This window comes from Panthera uncia, chromosome C2 (assembly GCF_023721935.1).
Source record: "Panthera uncia isolate 11264 chromosome C2, Puncia_PCG_1.0, whole genome shotgun sequence".
Taxonomy (NCBI): Eukaryota; Metazoa; Chordata; class Mammalia; order Carnivora; family Felidae; genus Panthera; species Panthera uncia.
In genome coordinates, this window is record NC_064810.1 from 148,810,365 (window position 1) to 148,833,439 (window position 23,075).

At 41.5% G+C, this 23,075-nt stretch overlaps 1 protein-coding gene across 1 annotated transcript in view; it reads left to right on the forward strand.

The window, feature by feature from the left end:
* SCN11A (sodium voltage-gated channel alpha subunit 11) overlaps positions 1-23,075 on the forward strand; it is an 86,073-nt gene that overhangs the window by 46,730 nt on the left and 16,268 nt on the right. The window contains exons 16-23 of the mRNA XM_049628990.1: positions 5,377-5,490; positions 6,222-6,336; positions 8,336-8,490; positions 11,665-11,838; positions 17,294-17,395; positions 17,861-18,130; positions 18,826-18,879; positions 21,572-21,713. Of these exons, the coding sequence (XP_049484947.1) occupies positions 5,377-5,490; positions 6,222-6,336; positions 8,336-8,490; positions 11,665-11,838; positions 17,294-17,395; positions 17,861-18,130; positions 18,826-18,879; positions 21,572-21,713 (1,126 nt within the window). The remainder of the gene's footprint in view (positions 1-5,376; positions 5,491-6,221; positions 6,337-8,335; positions 8,491-11,664; positions 11,839-17,293; positions 17,396-17,860; positions 18,131-18,825; positions 18,880-21,571; positions 21,714-23,075) is intronic.

The following is a 23,075-nucleotide window of genomic DNA, read 5'->3' on the forward strand; positions in this document are numbered from 1 at the left end:
CTCTCCCAGTGCCTTCAGGTGGAAGGTTAGGTTATTGATTTGAGATGGTTTTTAATTGTAGGTATTTATAGCTATAAATTTCCCTCTAAGTGCTACTTTAGCTGCATGTATCCAACAAGTTTTGGCATATAATATTTTTATTTCCATTTATCTTAAAGTCTTTTATACTTTAAGCCTTAAAGTCTAATATCTTTTGTGATGTTTTCATTTGACTACAAGTCAAATTGGTTGTTTAGGAATGTTTTGTTTAATTTCCACATAGTTGTGATTTTTCAAGTGTCTTTTTGTTCTTCCAATTTTATTTCATTATGATCAGAGAACACAGTCTGTACAATTTCAATACGTTTAAATTTATTGAGGCTTGTTTTATGGCCTAGCATATTGTCTATCCTGGAAGTGTTCTGTGTGCATGGGAGAAGAATGTATATTATGCTGTTTGGAGTTGAGGGTTCCACAGGTGTCTTTTCAGTATAATGGCTAGGTCATGTTGTTCGAGTCTTCTATTTCTATCTTCTACTTAGTTGTTATATTCATTTTTGAAAATGGGTTATTGAAGTCTCCAACTATTATTATTGAAGTGTCTATTCCTCCCTTCAATTCTGTCAGTTTTTGCCTCATATATTTTGTGGCTCTTCTGTTAGGTGCATACATGTTTATAAACGTTATATCTTTCTGATGCAGTGATTTGTCGTCATTATAAAATGTCCCTCTTTATGTCTAGTAAATTTTTTTGTTTCAAAGTCTGTTTTGTATGATATTAATATAGTTATTACAGCTTTATTCTGGCTTCTGCTTGTATGATAGCTTTTTCCATTCTTTTACTTTCAAACTGTTTGTATCTTTGAATCTAAAATGTCTCTTCTGTAGACAGTACATAATTGGATCTGGTTTTCTTATCCAGTCTAACATTTTCTACCTTTTTTATTAGATTGTTTGACCCATTCACATTTAACATTATTATTGATCCAGTTTATCTACTAATATTTTACTTTTTGTTTTTATAAGTTCCATGTGTTTTTATTCCTCTTTTCCTCCTTTATTGCCTTATTTTGCATTATTTAAGTTTTTTTGTTTTTTTTTTTTTTTTTTTTTTTTTTTTTTTTTTTTTTTTTTTTTTTTAGCGTTTATTTATTTTTGAGACAGAGAGAGACAAAGCATGAACGGGGGAGGGTCAGAGAGAGGGAGACACAGAATCTGAAACAGGCTCCAGGCTCTAAGCTGTCAGCACAGAGCCCGACGCAGGGCTCGAACTCACAGACGGCGAGATCATGACCTGGGCCGAAGTCAGCTTAACCGACTGAGCCACCCAGGCGCCCCATGTATTTTCTAATAGAACATCTTAATTCCTTTAATGACTTTCACATCATTTTTTGAGTTACTTCCTCATTGATCGCTCTAGGAGCTGCCACATACATCTAACTTCTTCAGAATTGATGTCTGATAAGTTAACTTAGTTCTAATGAGATACAGAAACATGACTCATGTGTAGCTCTGTTCCCTCTCCCACATTTTTGTAGTATTTTTATTATACATATTGCATTCATATATGTTAAAAACACAACAATACATTTTTATCGTTGCTTTATATAATTATATGTTTACTAGTGAAGCTGAGAAAAGAAGGAAAACAAGTATCTATTTATAGAGTTTATTAATTTTCTCATTTATCATTTCTAGCTCTCTTCATTTGTTTCTGTGAATGTGAGTTACCTTCAGGTGTCATATCCTTACTACAATAAAACTTTGCTCCTGGTTGCCTCTTTGGTATTATTATTATCACATATATTTTATTTTTATATGTTACATGTCCAAAAATACGTTAATTTTAAACTGTTTCAGACGATTTCTTTTGAAATCAGAAGGGAAGAAAAGAAATACGCATTTTTCTCATCTTTTATAATTACAGACTTACCTTTACCTCCGCTCTTTGCTCTCTTGTGTGTACTTTTACTATCATTTAGGATCACTTACTTTCAGCCTGAAAGATCTTTTTCAGCATTTTTTTGTAAGGTGGGTCAGCTCGCCAAGAATTTCCTTTTTGTTAATCTGGGAATGTCTTTATTTCACCTTCATTTTTGAAAGATAGTTTTGCTGGATAATAAAATCTTGGTTCACATTTGCTTTTTAATTTCAGCACTCACGGCATATCATTCCACTGCTTTCTAGTCTCCATTGTTTCTAATAAGAAGTCAGCTGTTAATTTTGTTGGAATCCCATGGTACATGATGAATGGCTTCTTTCTTGCTATTTTCAATATTTCCTCTGTCCTTGGCTTTCAGCATTTTTACTATGGTATATCTATGTTTGGATCCCTTTGTGTTTATCCTATTTTGAGTTTTCTGAGCTTCTTAAAGGTGTCGATTAATATTTTTGGTCAAAATTGGAAAGTCTTCAGCCATTATTCTGCTCCTTTTTCTCTCTCCTTTCTTTATAGTTGGTGTGCTTAATAGTGTCCTACATTCCTCTGAGTTTCCTTTAGGTTTTCTCTCTTCTTTCTTTCCTGTGCTCTTTGGATTGCACAATCTGTACTGATCCCTCTTCAAGGCCACTGATTCTTTCTTCTGCCAGTTTAGATGTACTGTTGCTCAACTTAGTGAGTTTTTCATTTCTGTTATTACACATTTCAACTCTAGAATTTTTATTGGTTTTTAAAAAATATTTTTTTTAAGGTTTATTCATTTTTGAGAGACAGAGAGAGAGCATGAGCAGGGAAGGGGCAGAGAGAGAGGGAGACCCAGAATCTGAAGCAGGCTCCAGGCTCTGAGCTGTCAGCACAGAGCCTGATGCAGGACTTGAACCAACCACGAGCTGTCAGATCATGACCTGAGCCAAGGTCAGATGTTCAACTGACTGAGCCACTCGGGTCCCTCCCCTCCGCCCCCAACCCAGGGAGAGTCTTCTCAGTTGTCTCTTTCCTCGGTTCTCTGTGGTGAACTTGCTGACCTGTGGTTTAGTTTGTTGCTGTTTTTTAATTAATTTATTTATTTTTAAGATTTACATCCAAATCAGTTAGAGTTTGTTGCTTTTCATGAAGAGCTACCAGTCTCTTCTTCCTTGCTTACCATCAAAATCTCCGTTGTTTTCAAGAATACCCTTAGGCTTGGACTCCCTCACATTGTGTCGGATAAAGTCGGTTCTTTTGTGGAGAGCTTCAAAGTTCTTGTTTCTTCTGGAATGCCTCCTACCATAGGCAAAAGCCCTTAGCTACTAATGCAAGTGCTTGGAGGGGCAGTAGTCTCACATCTTCTCAGCTTCCCTCTTGTCAAAAGAGGGAAGCTCTTCCCTCCAAACTAGCTGGCATAAGGCTTATCAGGATTCCAGTATTCTCAAGCTGGGGAGCCTGGCATAGTCTCTGTCCTAGGAGACTGGTTTGAAAAAGAGAGCCCAAATCCTTGGCCGCATTCGCCAGGAACGTGGCCTCGTCAACTCTGCATTGTAGAGGATAAGAAAAGCTAGTGATCTCCACCTCCTGATAAGATACATCTCGCTTCCTTGGGGGCTGAGGGTAGAGGGAACCTCATCTTCCTCGCAGCCGCCTCAAGTAAGGCTTCCATCAAACTGAGCTGGAAGGTGAGAGGGAGAGGGGAAATCATGGCTCAATTGCCATGGACTCCTGCTGCTGTTACTGAATTCTGAAGATTTTTTTGAATAAGTGTTTCTTCCTTGGCTGTATGCCCTGAGGACAATTTCCAGAGACTCTAAGTGATTTCTTAAAAATATTTTTCCCCACTGAGGCTCATTTCTCTGGAGAACACGTCCACAGAGCTCCTTACATTGCCATTCAGGAAGTGAAACTCTGTATACTTTTGATTAAATCCTAAACTTACTCATTTTGATGACCCTTCCAGATTATTATATGATTTCGTTTTTTTCTCAGGTAAATCCACCTCCTAGTAGTTAATTTACAGGGCTACTGATTTGTTTGTCTCCTCCTGTATTTCGGAGTCTTCGTTTAAAATTTCATCTTTAGTGAGAGGATCTGTCACTCCCTCTGCAGTCTAAGTTCTGTGATGTCTTTAATAGATACTTCTGGGGCAAGCAGCGCAGAACCAAGTCTTAAATTGCCAACTTGAGCTTCCTGTCTAATAGTGACACTAGGCGTATTTCAGATCCAGTGGGTACGTTTACTCAGGTCTTATTGCTGAGGCCTTCCTTCCTTCTGCCTCCCTAGATAGGCAGCTGTGTATAATTGTAATTCCAAGCATTGACAACAACTTGTTTTGGCCTTCTCTCTTACGTGCAAGAACTTCAACCCAGTCCACAGTTTCAAGCTTTGGACATAGCTGTGGTTCCCTTCCTCATATGGGGCACTTTTAGTTATCATTCTCTGCTACACACTTTAATTTTTTTTTAATGTTTATTTATGACTGAGAGACAGAGAGAGACAGAGCATGAGCATTGGAGTGGAAGAGAGAGGAGGAGACGCAGAATCTGAAGCAGGCTCCAGGCTCCGAGCTGTCAGCACGGAGCCCGACGCGGGGCTCGAACTCACAAACCATGAGATCATGTCCTGAGCCGAAGTCAGACACCCAACCGACTGAACCCCCCCAGGCGCCCCTCTCTGCTACACACTTTAAATTGTTACTACTTCATATTTCTGTTCTGTATCTGGTCCATAGATACATTTACCTGTGTTTCATGTGTGTGTGTGTGTGTGTGTGTGTGTGTGTGTGTGTGTGTAATGTGTCCATGCATGTGTTCGAATGGGAGAAGTGTTCTTAAATTATGACCTTAGAGTGTCAGAGCCACAGGAATATTTACATACACTGTGACATCCTTCTTGATTATACCTGCAGGTGTAATCACATATACCTGCATGATTTTGTACATCTTTCTTGAATATACCCACAGGTTGTCACACAAAATTTACTTTTTATTTTTCTGTAGTAATACATCTTCATTTGTCTCTTTATGCCCTTTTCTATTTCACTAAGCCAACCCTCTGTACCCCAAAGAATAAAAAAAATTATTTTCCAAATTATTCTTCTAACATTTTCTACTCATCTATTTTTATATTAGTACATCAAATCATTATGGATTTTATTTTTACTGCATTCTGTATTATATTATTTTTTTTCAGGGATAATTATACCAGTACCACTTTTTAAATAATTTATTATTTAGTCATTCCCTTCTGAATTATTTGGTGAATTTTGTACCAAAACCATATAGTTTTGCTTAAATGACTTTTGGATAAGTTTCATTACCTGTTTCCTATGGTAGCTTTCCCAGAATTATTTTGTGTGGAGTTTCTCCAGGAGAGTTTTAAAAAGTGAAAAGAAAAGGAGTAAAACATCATAATTCAAAGTTGTTTTATCTCAAGTGAGCTGTCCAGGAGAAATATTAATTGTACTTAATTGGCCTCCTCTGTGTCAGGCCTATGAACTCCCTCAGGAGACCAAGACGTCTACCAGCCCAGGAGCTCAAAGTGTGGAAATCGATGTGTTCTCTGAAGGTGACATTTATCTGTCAGCACAGAACCCCCGAAAGGTAATTTTCCCAGGGTGCTCCCAAGAGGAACCTGTGGCTTATCCATACACATTCTCCAAGACAGTCACTATGGCTATCAAGACTAATGCGGAACCAATTGCCAGAGTCCGATCTTAAGCAAAGGTGTAGGCCAGGGTTTCTTAACCTCTCCACTAAGACATTTGGGGCACGATAATTCCTCATGGTGGTAGGTTCTTCTGTCTACTGTAGGATGTTTGGCAACATTCGTGGCATCTACCCACTAGATGCAAATAGTATCCCCCAGTTGTGAAATCAAAAGTGTCTCTAGACATTGTCAAAATGTATCCTGGAAGACAAAAATCAATGAGAGCCACTAACATAGGCCTACTCTTCTAGGGATTGAGAGAGCTGAAAATTAGTCTCAGTAAAGTAGCCTTCACCTCATCACCCAGCTTCCCTATTTGGAGTTAGGTAGTGTATCAGAGGTATGATTTGTAGAGGGGGGAATGTTGAGACACTGTATCTTCATATACCTTGTCTTTTTTCAGCCAAGGGAGAGTAGTTAGGAAATTCTCTCCTAATGTCAGGGCTACTCAGAGCACTTTTTAAAAACACCCAATGAGAGGGACATTTTCTAGAAACCCCTATACCTGGAATCTTTGTCTAGCTAGCCTTATTCCTAAAATGTCACACACTAAGGTATTAGGTGCTACCATGGTGAGAGACAGTCTTGGTAAATGATTCCCTTTTTCCTTTGTTCTCATGTGCAGAAGTCTGATACTACCAGTGTTTTCTCAGAATGTAGCACCATTGATCCACAGGATCCTTTTGCAAGGATACCGGAAATGGTTCCCAAAAAAGAACCAGAGAGATGTTTTCCCAAAGGTAAGTGGCAGTATTCCTGCATCCAGTTCGCAGAACATTTGGAGGAAATTCTGTTATTCTTGGAAGCTCTGTAGATGCCTTCTTTCTACTTCTACTGGAGACAAAAGTGAAGGGAGGGCATCTATCAATTCTTGGGGCCATTATCAGATCCAGGCAAAGGAGATTTCAGGAAATTCTTGATTTAGGTGGGCTCAACTTATATAACCTAACCACTAGGGTAGAAACTCTAGAAAACTTTCCTAGAGAGCCCGCTGGGCCAATATGTCTTCCACTTTCTCTAACCCCCAGTACATCGATTGTCAGGACATAGACGAGGTGGTAGAAAAGGGAACCTGACCAGGGTTGAATGGAGCCCTGCCATCCCTCAAGATTTTTCTCTGAAAGAAAGATAGCATTGTAGTTAGGACCTTTGGCTCTGGAGCCAGACTGCCTGAGCTTAATTTTGGCCTCTCCACTTACTAGCTGTGTGACTTAATTTACTTAGCCACTCTGTGCCTCATTTATAAGATGGCTATAATACTAGTATCTACTGCAAAGGGTTATTGTTAGTATTAAATGAGTGAATGTAAATCACCTAGAAGAGTATCTGGCACATAATAAGCAATCAGTAAATGCAGTCTCTCTTGATTCCTTGAGTAGTTACAGTAGTTCGTTCCTATGTGCCTTTATTATTTCCTATATTCATGTGGGGAATTTATTTGTGTCTGTCTCTCTTGTGAGGTCCTTAAAAACATAGGCAGTGACTTAATATTGTATCTCTAGGGTGAGAATGGAATCTTTCCTAGATTATGGGCTCAACATAGATAGATGATAGATAGATAGATAGATAGATAGATAGATAGATAGATAGAGACTTAAGTGAATGAATGAATCTAAAAATTAAAAATTTCTCCATAAGTTTGACACTAGACCGGTCTCAGACAAGACACCAAGAATGGTTTCAAACATATTCCAGGTGATTTGACGGCCCCCCAACTTCCCACGGGGTCAGAAGTCAGGCTAGGAATAGATCACTGTTCTCCTGACTTACATTTGGACTGGTCTTTGAGGTATGCACAGGTTGTCAACAGTGGAGTTGGAGAAGAAAGGTTGGTTTCAAGAAGGGAGGGGTGGCATAAAAGAAGAAATAACCTTTCAGGGAGATTGACCTATTGGTGTTCTAAACAATGGAGGATGGCAGGGGCAGACTGAGGAGACCTCACGGTTGCTTAGGAAGATGATGAGGAAGGGAGTGGAATGTTGTGATCACTGTGAAATTAGCATCCACAGGACTTGGAGGATGGGCGGAGGAGACAAGGGGAGAAGGATGACGTGATTCATGCCGAGGGCTCGTGTGTGTTGAAGTCAAACGTCCAGCTATGTGTAAGCACCTCGACAGTGGATCAGATTCTCCCCTGTGTGGTTTGGGTGGTTCACAGAGCCTGTGTCCCTCCTTACCTCATTCCCCTCAGTCCTTAGGACACAGCTTACTAGTGCCAAAAGAAATTGCAGTATAACAAACAGCCATGCAGCCCCAGTGGCACACAAGAGTAAACATGCATCTACATGATTCCACTCATCTAGGCTGGGTATCTCTGCTGATTTTGGCTGGCTTTATTCATATGAGTGGTAATGACTGGGAGCTGGCCAACCTAGCCTGGGCTTACCTGGGCCACTTGGTTCTGTACCACATGTCCATCCTCCTTCTCCTGAAACCAGTGGGCTGACCCAAATATTCCTTTCTTATGAAAATGGTCCTGGAGAGCAAGTGGAAACATGCACGGCCTGTTAAGGCCGAAGCTCGGACCTGGCATGTGTGACTTTCACTCTGCTCTATTGGCCAAATCAAGTCATATGGCCAAGCCCAGAACTGAGGGGTTGGAAAGCGACTTCACCTCTTTCTTCAGTGGGAAAAATTGCAAAGGTAAGGGATAAACATAAAGGCAGGGATGAAGAGTTAGGATTATTAATACAGTTCAAGGCAGGCACTAATGATAATGCTACTGCTTATTTCTTGCAGGCCTGGGTCACTGCTTCCCATGCTGTGCCACGGACAAGAGAAAGTCCCACTGGATCATTTGGTGGAACCTGCGGAAAACCTGCTACCAAATAGTGAAACACAGTTGGTTTGAGAGCTTTGTTATCTTTGTGATTCTGCTGAGCAGTGGGGCACTGGTAAATTATCACGGTCTTGTGGGGACATTGGGGATCAAGGCAGCTGGGCTACATTCTGACATGGGACTGTGAATGTGGGGAGACAAGGCAGAAGCGGGATCTCTGCTGCTGGGTCCCCTCAAGGGCAAGATTTTACACAACTTCTAGAGTCATGCTCCAACTGGCAAGTCCCCAAGCCAAAGACACTTTACCTGTGGGGAAGCGTGATTCAAATCAGCACTTTAAAGTGGCTGGGGCGCCTGGGTGGCGCAGTCGGTTAAGCGTCCGACTTCAGCCAGGTCACGATCTCGCGGTCAGTGAGTTCGAGCCCCGCGTCAGGCTCTGGGCTGATGGCTCGGAGCCTGGAGCCTGTTTCCGATTCTGTGTCTCCCTCTCTCTCTGCCCCCCCCCCTTTCATGCTCTGTCTCTCCCTGCCCCAAAAATAAAAAAAAAAAAAAAAAAAAAAAAAAAAAAAAAAAAAAAGTGGCTACTGGAGCCTGCCCTTGACCCCAGGCCTGTCCCTCATTCTTGGACAATTTCTAGACATTTTCACTGTATCCTACATATTTCTTCCTCTGGACAGCAATGTTTCTATCTCTCTTTTCCAGAAGAACATAGAGCTGCTCTCCAAAAGGTAAAACATTAAGAGGGAAAGGCTACAGGGACCAGATGAGGATATAATATGTTGTCTTGGTATTTTCCACCACTCATGTTCCCTTGGGAGGAGAAACAAAGAGATAATGCTTTATGTACATGGCAGATCCTTCTAGATTGAGGTGTCAGGTGTGTCCCAGTGAGGTTTGGAAATAACTCCAAATCCATTGGCCTCCATAGCATATATCCTTCCTGCTCTCTCTCCTCACCTTTTGGTCCTTGCCTTCTCTTTGCCCCCCACCCTTGAGTGATAGTATCTTCTTCCTTACTACCTACATGTTTCTCTCTCTCTTTCCCTTCGTCCCCTTCTATCTTGTGTTTTCCCTTAAAATGGACATAATATATAACTAAACTCTCTTACTATTTGGTATGTAAGTGAATGGAACCTTAGGTTCTCCCTTATTGATTTGGGGTCACAGAACATTAAGTCACTAGCCATTGGAAGGGACAAGGAAATGTCTTGCTTTGTCACCACTGCTTTCCTGGCTAGTGCTTTACTTTGTGTGATCTCCAGGTGAAAGCAGATGAGTGCACGCTGGGGCCCCCCAGACCCTATGATCAGCACCCATCTCCAATTATCTACTTGCAGTACAAATTATTTCTCAAGAAAAAGAGAAGTAAATTTTTCTAAACCGTATCAGAGAACTCTCCTACTTTTTGTTGCGAACCCTTGGTCTAGGATCCCCTGAAGTCTTCTGGGCTTACATTTTCACTGGCTATTTACCTTATTCAAGTAATGGGGCTCTTCATTTATTCCACGATGATAATTGGTGTCTACCAAACCCTGTGTTACTCAGTGGGAAAGCACGGTGTTGTCAGAAGGCCAGGGAGACATGGTACCCTCCTTCTAGTTCTCATCTTTGTTATGTTAAGAGAAGTGTAGGTTGGACAAAGCAAGACTGAACACACAATGTTGAGGGTTATAGGAGAGGGACTCGGGTCTAGTTCCACTTAACGTATCTGTAGAGAAAGGAAGACAGGAAACATCTGGTCTCTTGCCACTGTCTGTGCTGTGTGGACCAGCAGCCTTAGTATCACTTGGAAACTTGTTAGAAATGCAGTCTTGGGCCCACCCCAGGCCTGCTGAAATCAGAACCTAGATGCTTCAGGACTCATGAGAGTTTGGGAAGCTCTGGTCTGGACAACTGTGTAATAATGGGAGCTTCCTGGACAAGGAAATGTCCTCATTATAATGTGGGAGCCTCCAAAGCTCGGTTGCTAATATTGGCCTACTCTTCTGCAGAGCAAACAGATCTGCTGAGCCAGCTTGCTGCTCAGCTTCCAAAATGACAGAGGAACTGAGCTTCCACACCATTCCCATTTGTCTGTCTTTAAGAGGCAAACACACAGATAAGTCCCTGACTTCCAGGAGCAGGGAGTCTAGTAGGGAAGACAGATGGGGTCCAAGAATTATAGACCAGGACCATAGTGATACACTCAGAGAAGCAGTGGATGACATGGGGCCATGTAGAATGGGCATCTAACTCATTCTTGGTGGAAGAAGGACAGTTTCCTATGGAAAATATCAGCCAAACTGAGACTTCAAAAATGATGAGGAGATGACAGGGGACAGGAGGAAGTGGAGGGTCTTCTCCAGTCAAAGCCCACCTAGGAGTTGAAAGTCAGACTGTTTTATTCTTTTGCATTATTGTTCCCTAGGGCCATGGGGCCGTGGGCTTACCTTCGTACTCAACAGCAGGACCGATTTCTTTCTTGCCTTCAGTGTTTGCCCAGATGTCTTGACAGGTTCAGCACTAGGTCCCCTTATCTTCTTTTTTTTCATTCTCAGTTTTTACCCTAGTTATATAGACCCCGAAGAATCACATATGCACTTTGAATGAGGGAAATGCTTGCATGCAGCATGAAAAAGTGTCTCTTCAGAAGCTAAGGCGTCTCATTTTCATGATCACACTGAACGAATGTTTCACGTTCAAAGTAATTTACACTAGCCCAGAGCTTCCTCAACTTTTGCATGTGTTGGTACGCATAAAAATGAGCACATCCATCATGAGCACAGGGGTAAGTGGTAAGGCTGTTTGTGGTAGGTTGTTGGCATCAGGGTTGGCAGGATTTAGAGTGGGAGCTAAGGTGTTTGGACCTAAGGTGTTACAGGCAATGGAGAGCCACTGAATAGGGCTACTAAAGTAACTAGGAGGATGAGAGAGATGGAATATTTCACTGAGTGGTTCTGGAAACATTGGCAAGATATTGTTGACAAGAGTTGGAAGGGTCAGGAAGATCAGGAAATTGTGTGGTGATCTGTTAGGAAGATGTTTTCACATTTCAGGGGTCAGTGATGAGAATCTAGGGAGCTCTTGTGGCAATGCAAGTCTAGAAATAGGATCTTCCTTCTTGTGGTTTTACTTACTCAAGGAGTTGATTCCACTGAGACATTTCATCCTTAATACCTTTTGAGCAAAACCTTGTCACCAAAACAGATACTAGTTTATTCAAATAAGGAAGAAAAATTAAAAAGTAAAGTCCTCAAGCAGTTCTGTGCAAATATTCAACCTGGCCCATGGCTATGCTTTATCATTTCAGGTATTTGAAGATATTCACCTTGAGAAACGACCCAATATCCAAGCATTACTTAATTGTACTGACCATATTTTCACCTACATTTTTATCCTGGAGATGGGTCTAAAATGGGTAGCCTTTGGATTTGGGAAGTATTTCACCAGTGTCTGGTGCTGGCTTGACTTCATCATTGTAATTGTAAGTTTACCATCTCTGTGTGCCATGCGGGCAAGGGTTGGGGGGAGGGGAGGGGTGGGTATCATACGGGAGCTGCCTTTCCTGTGTGCCTTATATGGGTGCCTCTCCAAAATATTTTTCTTCACAGTACTTGCAAATAGTCGTCATCTACCCATCAGCAGTCCCGTCTGTTCTGGGTCACATTCTTCACACTGCACTTCATATTCTCACCACCCCAGCCCTTTCCATGATGACTCATCCAGTTCTCTCCATAAGCCCTGCTGATGTCTGATGTATGCCTAGAATAATATCGAGTGTCCTACCCTTCTCCTTCCAACTTTCTATTTTCTCTGAAGACTTCTCAAAGCAGGTCAGAAGCCAGTAGACTAAGCTGGTCTCCCTTTTGATTGCCAAGCAACATAAGAACATTCTTTCATTTAATCTGCACATCAATGCTCTGGCTTAAGCAGAGTTATACATCACCTACCAGATTACGGACAAAGAAATTTGAAGCTCAGGTGGTTAGCAACTTGCTTCAGATGAAACTGGGACTCACACCTTGGTCTGTGCGATCCTAAAGCTAATAATAGTAGATCACACTTATCAAATGCCTTGTCTGTACCAGGTATTCTGCCATATGCTTCATATGCATTCTCTCTTTTAGCTATCACAACCACTCAGTATGGTAGGCACTATTACTTTTCTCATATACGCAGGAAGAAACTAAGTCATAGAGAAGTTAAGAAACGTGTCAAAGATTGGCTAGAAATGGTGGAGGTGAAACTCAAAAACCCAGTAAGCTTCACTCTAAAGCCCTTGATTTTAACATTGATATCCTTTCTACCATGAGCTAACTAGTTAGACTTTGTCCCTGCTATTTAAAGAAGCAGACACCATACGTGCATAACCCACGTAGTCAGCATACCTATTTAGAGAACCATAATGTTGCTAATGTTGGTGGACACACCCAAGCGTCCATCGACTCATGAATGGATAAAGAAGATGTGGTATATATGTACATAGTGGACTATTACTCATCCATCAAAAAGAATGAAATCTTGCCATTTGAAACAATGTAGATAGAACCAGAGTGTATTATGCTAAGCGAGATAAGTCACACTGAGAAAGACAAAAGCCATATGGTTTTACTCATACGTGGGATTTAAGAAACAGATAAACATGGGAAGGGGGTAAAAGGGAAAGAGGGAAATAAACCGTAAGAGACTCTTAACAATAAAGAACATACTGAGTGTTGCTGGAGGGGAGGTGGGTAGGGAGATGGGCTAGATGGGTGGTGGGCATTAAGGAGGGGACTTGTTGGGATGAGCACTGGGTGTTGTATGTAAGTGATGAATCACTGAATTCTACTCCTGAAACCAGTATTGCACTGTATGTTAACTAACCAGAGTTTAAATAAAAAATAAAAAAATGATTGGTGGACACAAGTAGCCATGTGTTTCAGGCATTTTAGAAAGGCAGCAGTGCTATGGGAGCTCCAGCAGGAATGATAAAAGGAAATAAATATATCCACGTCTGTCAACCCTGTCAGTTCCCAGGGTGCAAATCATTCTGAATCCATTGTCTTCTTATATTATAGTGAAGAACCCATAGACAGTGGACAAATGATTGGCATCTCCATTCTAGGGACCTGTGGTCCACTGACCTCAACTCAGGAAACTGATCCTAAATCTCTCTTGTCTGTGCTTTTTCTGTGCAACCTTAAGCAAAGTGCTTCCTTCTTTTGACATAAATCTTCACATTAATAAAAATGAGAGTATAGACTTTTTACCAAGTGCCAAAATTTGACCAGAAACAAAATAGAAAACATAAATCTAACAATAACCATTTAAAATACCAAAACAGTAGTTCAATACACACTGTCAAAAAAAGGCACCAGGCCGAGATGGTCTTACAGGCAAGTTGTATCAAACTTTCAAGGAGTAGTGCTATATACTGAATGTTTGCATCCCCTAAAATTCATATGTTGAAACGTAATCCTCAATGTGTTCCTATTTAGAGGTGTTTATTAGGTTACGAGCAGAGGTTATGAGGGAAGAGCCCTCATGAATGGAACTACAGCTGCTATAAAAGAGAACCCCACAGAGCTTCCTCACCCCTTCTGTCACAGGAAGACACAGGGAGAAGAAAGCAATATGTGAGCCAGGATGTGGCCTCTCACCAGACAGTGACTCTGCTGACACCTTGATCTTGGACTTCCCAGCTCCAGACTGTGAGAAATAAATTTCCATTATTTATAAGCAACCCAGGCTATGATATTCTGTTACAGCAGCCTGAACTAAGATAGGCAGTTACCCCCAACCTTATTCAAATTGTTACAAAGAATAAGAAAAGAGAGGAAGCTTACAAACTTTACTTAATGAGACAAGTATAACCTTGATAACAAAATGAACGGAACAAAAATGAGTAGAACAAGGAAAGAAATAATCTTATAATTATATGCTTTATAAATCCCAGACAAGGCACTGGATAAGTGTGGTCCACTATTGCTGTTATTAGCTTTGGCATCCCATAGGCCAGGGTGTGAACGCCAATTCCACTTGAAGTAAGTTGTTAATCCTCTGGGCTTTGGGTTTCCTTGTCTGTAACATGGTAGGTGATATAAAATGTACTTAATTCAGAAAATTATTGTGCAGATTAAATAAGAGAATGTCTGTGAATAATCCTTTTACACTGCTTGTTAATCAGCATTGTGTAAAATGATCTTTATAATTTTGAAGTAGAAAAATAGAGGGGCACCTGGGTGGCTCAGTCGGTTAAACATCCAACTCTGGATTTCGACTCAGGTAATGATCTCACAGTTTGTGAGTTGGAGACCTGCACTGGGTTCTGCACTGACAGCAAGAAGCCTGCTTGGGATTTTCTCTCCCTCTCTCTCTTCCCCTCCCCTGCTTGCATGCACTCTGTCTCTCAAAATAAATGGTCGGACTTAAAAAAAAATGTATGTAAAAAGACAAATACAAACACAACCACAAGAACATAATTGAATTCAACTATCCCAAAATGTAAAACCTCTGGTTTTTTTATTCAATAGAATTGTAATTATAAAGACAGGCTAGGGCCTGGAGACAGTATTTGCCATATACATAACAGAAAATTATTATCCATAGTATAAAAAACTCCCTACAGCTCAACAAGAGAAAGACAACCCAATGTAAGAATGGGAGAAGGATGCAAACAGGTAATTCACGTAAGGAACTCAAGTTGTAATAAATATATGAAGAAATACATACTAGCTACATCACCAATTAGCACAGAAGTACATGTTAAAATGAGAAACTGTGTTACTCGTCAGACTGACAAAAATTTTAAAGTTGGATAATCTCTAATACTTAGAAAGATATAAGAAAATGGAATCTGTAATCACTGCTACTAATGTAATAAAATTTCAGGGAAATTTTTGCAGTATTTTTAAAAAATGTTTATTTGTTTATTTTGAGAGAGAGAGAGAGCAGGACAGAGGGACAGAAGGAGAGAGAGAATCCCAAGCAGGCTCCACACTCAGCACCGAGCCTGATGGGGGGCTCCATCCTGTAACCCTGGGATCATGACCTGAGCTGAAATCAAAAGTCAGACACTTAACCAACTAAGCCACCCAGGTGCCCCAGAAAAATTTTGCACTATTAAGTAAAATTACAAATGAGCCCAATTTGTAATTTACTATCCAGAAATACTACTTCTAGTTATACACGTAAGGAAAATTCTTGAGTACGTAGGCAGGAAAAATGCATACAGCTGTCCAGTGTGTTGTTCATAGCAGCAAAGAAGTTGAAATAACCTAGATACTCACCAAGGGGGAATGGATCCATAAAATATGAATATTTATATACTGTAATATTTTACAACAGTTAAAAGAATAAACCACAAGGAAAAAAGGTATGTATCAAAATGGTGACTGTTCACACGGTGCAGACTGATAAATGCAAGTTAGATCGGAAAAAAAGATAAGATAAAAAGCAGCAGAAGACTGTGGAGTGGGAAAGAATGCGGGTGTTTTTATGTCTGCGTGTCTCATCAGTGCTTCTGAATCTAGTGGAACGGAGACTGGGGATCGGATTCCAGGTGAAAAGGTGTACAATGTCCCTCTAGGGACCCTTCTTCCCCACGCATGATAACAGCTACTGGGTAAAGCCAGAAGAAGTGTTAAGCTGTGCTGTTCTTTTCCCTCTCGCCAGGAACCAGGTAGAAGGAGTATTTGTGGAAAAGCTGCTGAAATAACTCTCCCGACGGGCAGTGCCATTACAAACAAACAGCCTATTTTAGGAAACCTTTATAAATAAGAGCATTTTGAATCGATAATTTTTTAAAAGCTGAATTACCCATCTAAAAATTTTGTCATTCTGCCATACCAACTCACTTAATTTCTCTGAATTTGCCAGTATTTTACTACTACGATGAGATTGACAGGATTAGTGGGGAATGGTTTTAGATAATAGTGAACTCTAATGTCAGCACAGTCAGTTGTAGGATAACTCACTTCCTGTCCCGCTGGGCAACCCGTCTTGCAAGCTGAGCCTCTGCATAATCGATGACAGTGACTGGAATCCGCAAATGGTGGTGTGCAACTTAAGCTCATTATATTTAAGTTTCAATCTAGTGTGTTTATAGAGCTTTCCAGTCCTTAGTCCTGACTCATTGGGAAGAAGTATGTTGGGAGAGAAAATTGGATTGAATTCCCCCCCCCCAAATTTAACTGAGTGAGGGGAAATACTAGCAATTTATTATTTCATTGTAGCTTTTAATTTTGATATTGAAACGGGTATTTGAGGATGTTACGGAAACGTTGCAAGAAACAACCTAAAGAACCCCTTACACTCTTTCCCCAGATTCACCAGTTGTTAACATTTCACCCCATCTGCTTTGTCCTTTTCGCTTCATTTTTCTTGCTAAACTGCTTGAGATTAGGTTGCAGGCACCACACCTCGTTACCCCTAAACATTCCAGTGTGTGTTTCCTGAGAACAATGAAATTGTCTCACGTGGTCACAGCACAATTATCAAAGTTAGGAAATTTAACATGACTCAGTAGTAAGATCCATACACACTTTCTAATTTTGTCAATCGTTTCAATAAGGTCCTTTACGGTTAATTCTTTCTATCCACCTGTGTCACCTTCCCTCACCTCCCCCTAGTCCAGGATCCAATTCAGGACCCTAAGTGACACATCATTGTCATGTCCTTTGGTTTCCTTTAACAGTTTCTCACTTTTCTTTGTCTTTCATTAAACAAATCATGTAAGTGCATTGCCCTCACCTGCATGGGTTGTAGCTTTGGCAGACTGGAGCAAAAATAGCCTCTTCACTTGCCTTCCGACTTCTAGAAGGCTGGCTGGCTTCTGTTTCTGGATAATCCACTGAGGACACCCTGTGTCTGCCTCTCGGAATGAGGGCTACCAGCCCCCCACTGGCTTCCCTGGGAGCCAAGTCAGGTACACTACCTATCGCTTCTCTTCCCACCAGGTCTCTGTGACCAGTCTCATCGACCTAAAGAGCTTGAAGTCCTTCAGGACTCTACGAGCACTGAGGCCCCTGCGCGCACTGTCCCAGTTTGAAGGAATGAAGGTACGTTCTTGAGCAAAGGGGAGGAAGGTCAGCTGTCAGGGAGAGGTGGAAACCCCAATCGTGCTTCTTGGGCTGGGCTTCCCTTAAATTGTCAAGCTGTTTCTGGACTCCTTCCTACCTAACGCGCTGTTTAGAATTCGAGAGATGAAAAATTTAGGATGTGGCGTGCATTCTGTGGTAGGCAAGATGGGTTCCGGCTTTCCTTCAATCCTAGGGCAGGTGTCCCATAGGTCTGTGACACTGTCATCAGAGGACACTTCTCAAGTGATCCTCAGTGACAAGAGAAACGGGTCCATAGGGAGCCGAGAGCAGGGCTTGTCCTAGGATGCGGGGTTGGGAGTTTGAGGGTAGAAAGTAAAGACAGACCCTAAGAGGTCCAGTCCTGCACATCAGGCCCATCCTGAGATCCAGAGCGTGGTGAATCCTACACATCTGTTACGTTTTTCTTCCGTTTTCTTTTTTAAGGTGGTCGTCAATGCTCTCATAGGTGCTATACCTGCCATTCTGAATGTTTTGCTTGTCTGCCTCATTTTCTGGCTCATATTTTGTATCCTGGGAGTAAACTTCTTCTCTGGAAAATTTGGAAGATGCATTAATGTATCAGACACAAACTCAGTTATAAATTACAGCGTCGTCGCAAACCAAAGTCAATGCGAAAGTGGAAATTTCTCTTGGGTCACCCCGCCGGTCAACTTTGACAATGTGGGAATGGCTTACCTTGCCCTCTTGCAAGTGGTAAGTGCCGTTGGTATATTTTTCACCCTGAGGAGCGAAACCTTTAAAGAAGCATAAATCGTTTCTCGGGTTAATGAAAAACACAGTGACTGCATTGAGCTGGTAGAATCGACTCCCAGTTCCTCATGTGGAAGCCAGTGCCCTCTGGAACTGCCCCCCACCGAGTGTCTCCAACTTTCTTGTTTCCTGAGCCTCAACCTCCACGCAAGGCCCTGTACATCTCTCATCCTGTCCCGTATGGCGCCTTACGCTCCAGAGCCAAACAGGGGCGGAGACTCAGTTGCTAAGCAGCACTTCTTGGTTGGAAGTCAGTCCTCTGGTCAAACCACGGTTGCCAGGGCTTGAACAGCACAAACATGAGGCACGAGGGAAGCCTCGGCCAGGCTCTTTCCAGCAGCTTTAACACAGCTTCTCCAGAAATTTTTAAGGCAGGAATGTCTTAAAAAAAAAAAAAAAAAAAAAAAAAAAAAACTCTTTATTTTGTATAAATGAAGAAGAAAAAAAAACCCCACAAGACACCCATAGTCTGAATTCCTTTGTAAAGGAAAGGAATTCTCTTTCACCTGGCCATTCCTTCCTGGAAGGGTGGGGCATCGTCTTAGACGCATCTGCCCACTGGGCCTCGCTTGCTGTTTTACAGCACTTATCTGCAGATGGCAAGTCTCTGTGTTCATGTTTCTCTGCTTTTGTTACAGGCAACATTTAAGGGCTGGATGGATATCATGTATGCAGCTGTCGATTCCAGAGGGGTGAGCTCGTGTTCTGCCATGTTATAGAGAGTGCCAGGGTCACATCAGGGATGTCATCACTACACGGTCTAGAACTTCCCACGTCGTAGTTCCACTGGCTAGCGTTCTTGCCCTGTTTTCCTTGGGACAAACACTATGAAATAGGGATCAAAAAAAAAAAGTTTCCACTCATCTTCTGTTGAGCATTCCATTCCATTCTGCTCCAAAGCCCGTTCCTGTTTCTCCATAGTGACCAAGGAACAACCTTTCACGGAGGAGAACTTGGACAAAGGGGAGTTGGGATGCTTTGGAGCCAGAAGCAACAGAATCACAGAATGCCTTGATTTTCCTCTCTCACTTCTTTTCCAAATGGGTATACAGGCAGAAGCCAGATTTCAAAGGGTGCCAGCCAAGGGCTGTGGGAAGACCTTACAGATGGACTGCGTCTGATAAGAGAGGCTTCCCATGGCTACAGTCTCTCCAGAGACTAAACGGGCTTCTGGCGATTGCCACCTGTTAAATTCTAGTTAAGTAAGAAGTAAAATCATGGATTCCCAAAGTTGGAAGGGTACTCAGCCATCTAGGCCATTTGTATTTCCCAGTAGGGAAAACTGAGGATTAGAAGGGAAGAATGCTGCCCAAAGCCATGGAGTAAGCAAATGGTTGAATCAAGAATGGAGTCAGCGTTATTTTTTTCCTGTCGTCACACACATGTTGTTCTGTTTGAGAGTCTGCAGAATTGATGCCTGGCACATAGTAGATGTTCAATACATGTGAGCTGGTAGAGGCAGCACTGGGGGTATGAGAAGTGGTACAGTAGTAAATTATAACAAACGCAGGATTTTAAAGTATTGATGTGCTTAATTTTTGTCTTTTGAGTATATGACCTTCACCCTAGTTTACCTTAGGCATCCATTTGCCTTGAGGTGGAGATGGGGGATGGGGAGGGAATCTGATGCAGAAGTCTGCAGGAAGTGTGACTCACGTATGTTCCCTGAGCGAATGATAGGTGGGTGGCGGTGGGTGGAGGGATGTCTATCCTGATGCTGGTCCTGGGACATTATAGCTGGTATGTGCTGGCACCTAGCATGACGATACCCTTGTCTGCATAGTCACAGAGAATCTTGTGGGTCTCAAATATCGGTGAAAACATGGGCCTTTCTCCCCCCTTAACTCTTCCTGGCCTTAAACACTGACTCTCTGTCATGTCCTCTACTTGGCTCCCTGGCCCAGCAGGCTACTCCCATCACTTACCAAAAGCCCGTCAGGGCGGGCCCATGGCTATCAACTCCATGTCCCAGCCTCATGAAAACTGAAAAGTCTGAGAGACTCTGTCTGTCCAAGTATGCCACTCTAACCTCTTCAGTCATCCTGCCTGCGCAATGTATCCCAGGCCTTCCCAGCAGCAGCTTCCTTTTAGAAAAATACAGAAGTTGAGCAAAACTACCCTCTTTCCCCGCTTCGTGTTCCTTTCAATTTACTGAATCCCAAGTCCCCTCTCCAAACCCGTGGAGGGAGAATCAGGATACACATCTCATGACTCTGATGTTCTCTGTCACTCCACTGCTTTTTCTGGGTACAAGAGAGGTGAGCTTTTATCATTTACTTTCCCTAGTTGAACCTCCCTTTGCAGGATGGTTAGCCTGCATTATAACCTTATTTTAAATGTCAAATGCTGAGTGGTGATTCTTTCCATTATATAGTTTTTGTACTAATGGCTACCCTTAGTTCAAACAAATGGACATCTCAAGCAATGATTCTTTCCATTATATAGTTTTTGTACTAATGGCTACCGTTAGTTCAAACAAATGGACATCTCAAGCCAATTGGGACCAAGGCCAGGTACTCTTCAAGGCAAAAGACAAAAATATTTTCAAATATTACCTTCATTACATTAGTCTGTGTGGTGGGTATTAAATAACAAACATCATAAAAACATTCAACAAGTGACAGAGCTATCAACACTCATAGATATATCTTCGCATGTCATCTGGAGAAAGAAAAGAGAAATCTTCCTGTCACCTGTTCCCAAACTGCATAAAGCCAATGACAATGTGAAGAACTTGGACAAAGGGGATTTTGGATGCTTTTGGTCACACCTTGAGTTGGGGGAACTTAGTTGTGGTCCATTTTTGCATCTGCTCTAGAGCTTGATTATTAATTCACTCATCCATCCATCCATCCATCCATCCATCCATCCATCCAAGGTGTATTGAGAATCTACGTGTCACAAAGTACGCCAGGCACTGGGAATTCGAGAGTGACAGGGCACAAGCACAGACTAAATACAACAGTGGGCTCTATATGAAGGATGTAGCTGTTCAAGTGTTGGTAGTCACCTTCTCCAGTGGCCTTATCTCCAGTCTGGCTCCTTCCAGTTATGTGTCCATATAGACATTCTAGAGACCTTCTCAAAGGACACATGTGGTCATGCCATTCCCCAATCTTACAACCCTTTCATGATTCTCTGTTGCTTAGGAGAAAAAGCCTACGCCTCTTTTCACATGCCCACCCCATTGCATGGTACCACTTAAGCCCCTCAAGGGGAAGCTTAAAGAGGGTTTCCCTGCACGAGCCATGGCTGGTTGGCGGAGGCTGGGGAGCTAAAGCTCCTGCCGAGAGATACTGTGGTCTTTTAGATAAGGTAGTTAAGATGGCTTCTAATTTTCTCCGGTAATTGTTTTCTTTTCTTGTTTAAAAAACTCCCTAACAGAAAGAACTACAGCCAGGGTTTGAGGAGAACCCACAAAACTACCTTTTCTTCGTGGCTTTTATCATCTTTGGCTCATTCTTTACTCTGAATCTCTTCATCGGTGTTATTATCGACAACTTCAACCAACAGCAGAAAAAGATAAGTATGGGGGTTGTTCTGATTTGGTGGTTTTACGTCTTCCCCAAAGGGCTTGGAAGGAACACAATGCTGATGTAGATTGTGGTGCAAAGCATCATCTGCATGGGAACAAAGCCACCTGGAGAAGATTCTTGGAGATATGGCTGAAAAGAGATTGAGGATAGCTGGTTTCTATTAAATCGCTGCTTTTATTCTCCATTCTACCCCCTTACACAGAGGACATTGTTGAACCCCAACAGAAAAACACGTACTAGGATTAGTATTTATGACTCTACAGTCATATTTAAGTAACCCTTCAAGTGTACCTTGTAATCCAAGATAAAAAGAAGAACTCTCCTTTTCCAGCAAACTTGTGTCCTGGCTCCCAGCACGCGAGTCTCGGCAGATTTTGTGAACTTACTTGGAAACAAGTTGGTTGGGAAAGAGGCAGGGTTTTTTTAGGGAGATTTTTTTCGTCATGCATTGTAATAAACAGATGTGTATTTTTTTTTTTCTGATTCTGTAATCTATAGGGGATGTTTAGTGAATGTGGAAAATAAAAGAAGACTAAAAAAATTTAATCGCCACTAAGGTGGTCACTAGATGATAACAGTTTTAGAGTAAGCCTCGTCAGTTACTTTCTCACTAAATATGTATTCCTTGTACATGGTTGAGATGACAGAATATTTTTAATTTTGTAGCACCCCCCTTGCCCATTAGTACTGAGCCCATGTGATGAAATCATCTCTATTGTGAGAATTTTCAGGGCTGAATTGCATCTCATATTATAGATAGATAGTAATTTATCTTAATCATTCCCTTCTTTTTTGGACATTTAGGTCATTTCTAAATTTCTTGCTCTTCTGAAACAATCGTGAACATTCTTGAAATTCTCTCTGTATCTGTGATTATTTTCTCAGGATAAGTTTCTAGAATTTAAGGCATTAAACATATATTGTCAAATAACCTTTCAGAAATGCTGTGCTCGGCGCTCCTTGCAACAGGATTGCAAGATATAAAAATGCCTGTTTGCTCTGTTCTCATCATTCGTATTTTTATAATTTTTCGTTTCCAGCTTGATGGGTAAAGGTGTTATCTCATTGTTTTATATTCATTTATTTAATCATTTGTGAGCTTATATATTTTTTCAGATTGATGGCTCTATTTCTCCCTTTGTCTCTTTTCCAAATGGAAATTGTCATTTTTTCTTATGTTTTTATATATTAAGTCCAATTTGTGACTTGCTTCTTATATTTCTGTAATGACATTTTCGATTTGTAGGCATTTAGTATTTTTATGGGGCCGAACTCCCAATCTTGTCCTTTTTTGGCTTCTTCTCTTACATGTAGGAACTGAATCCCCAAATCCTACAATCAGGTAACTAAAT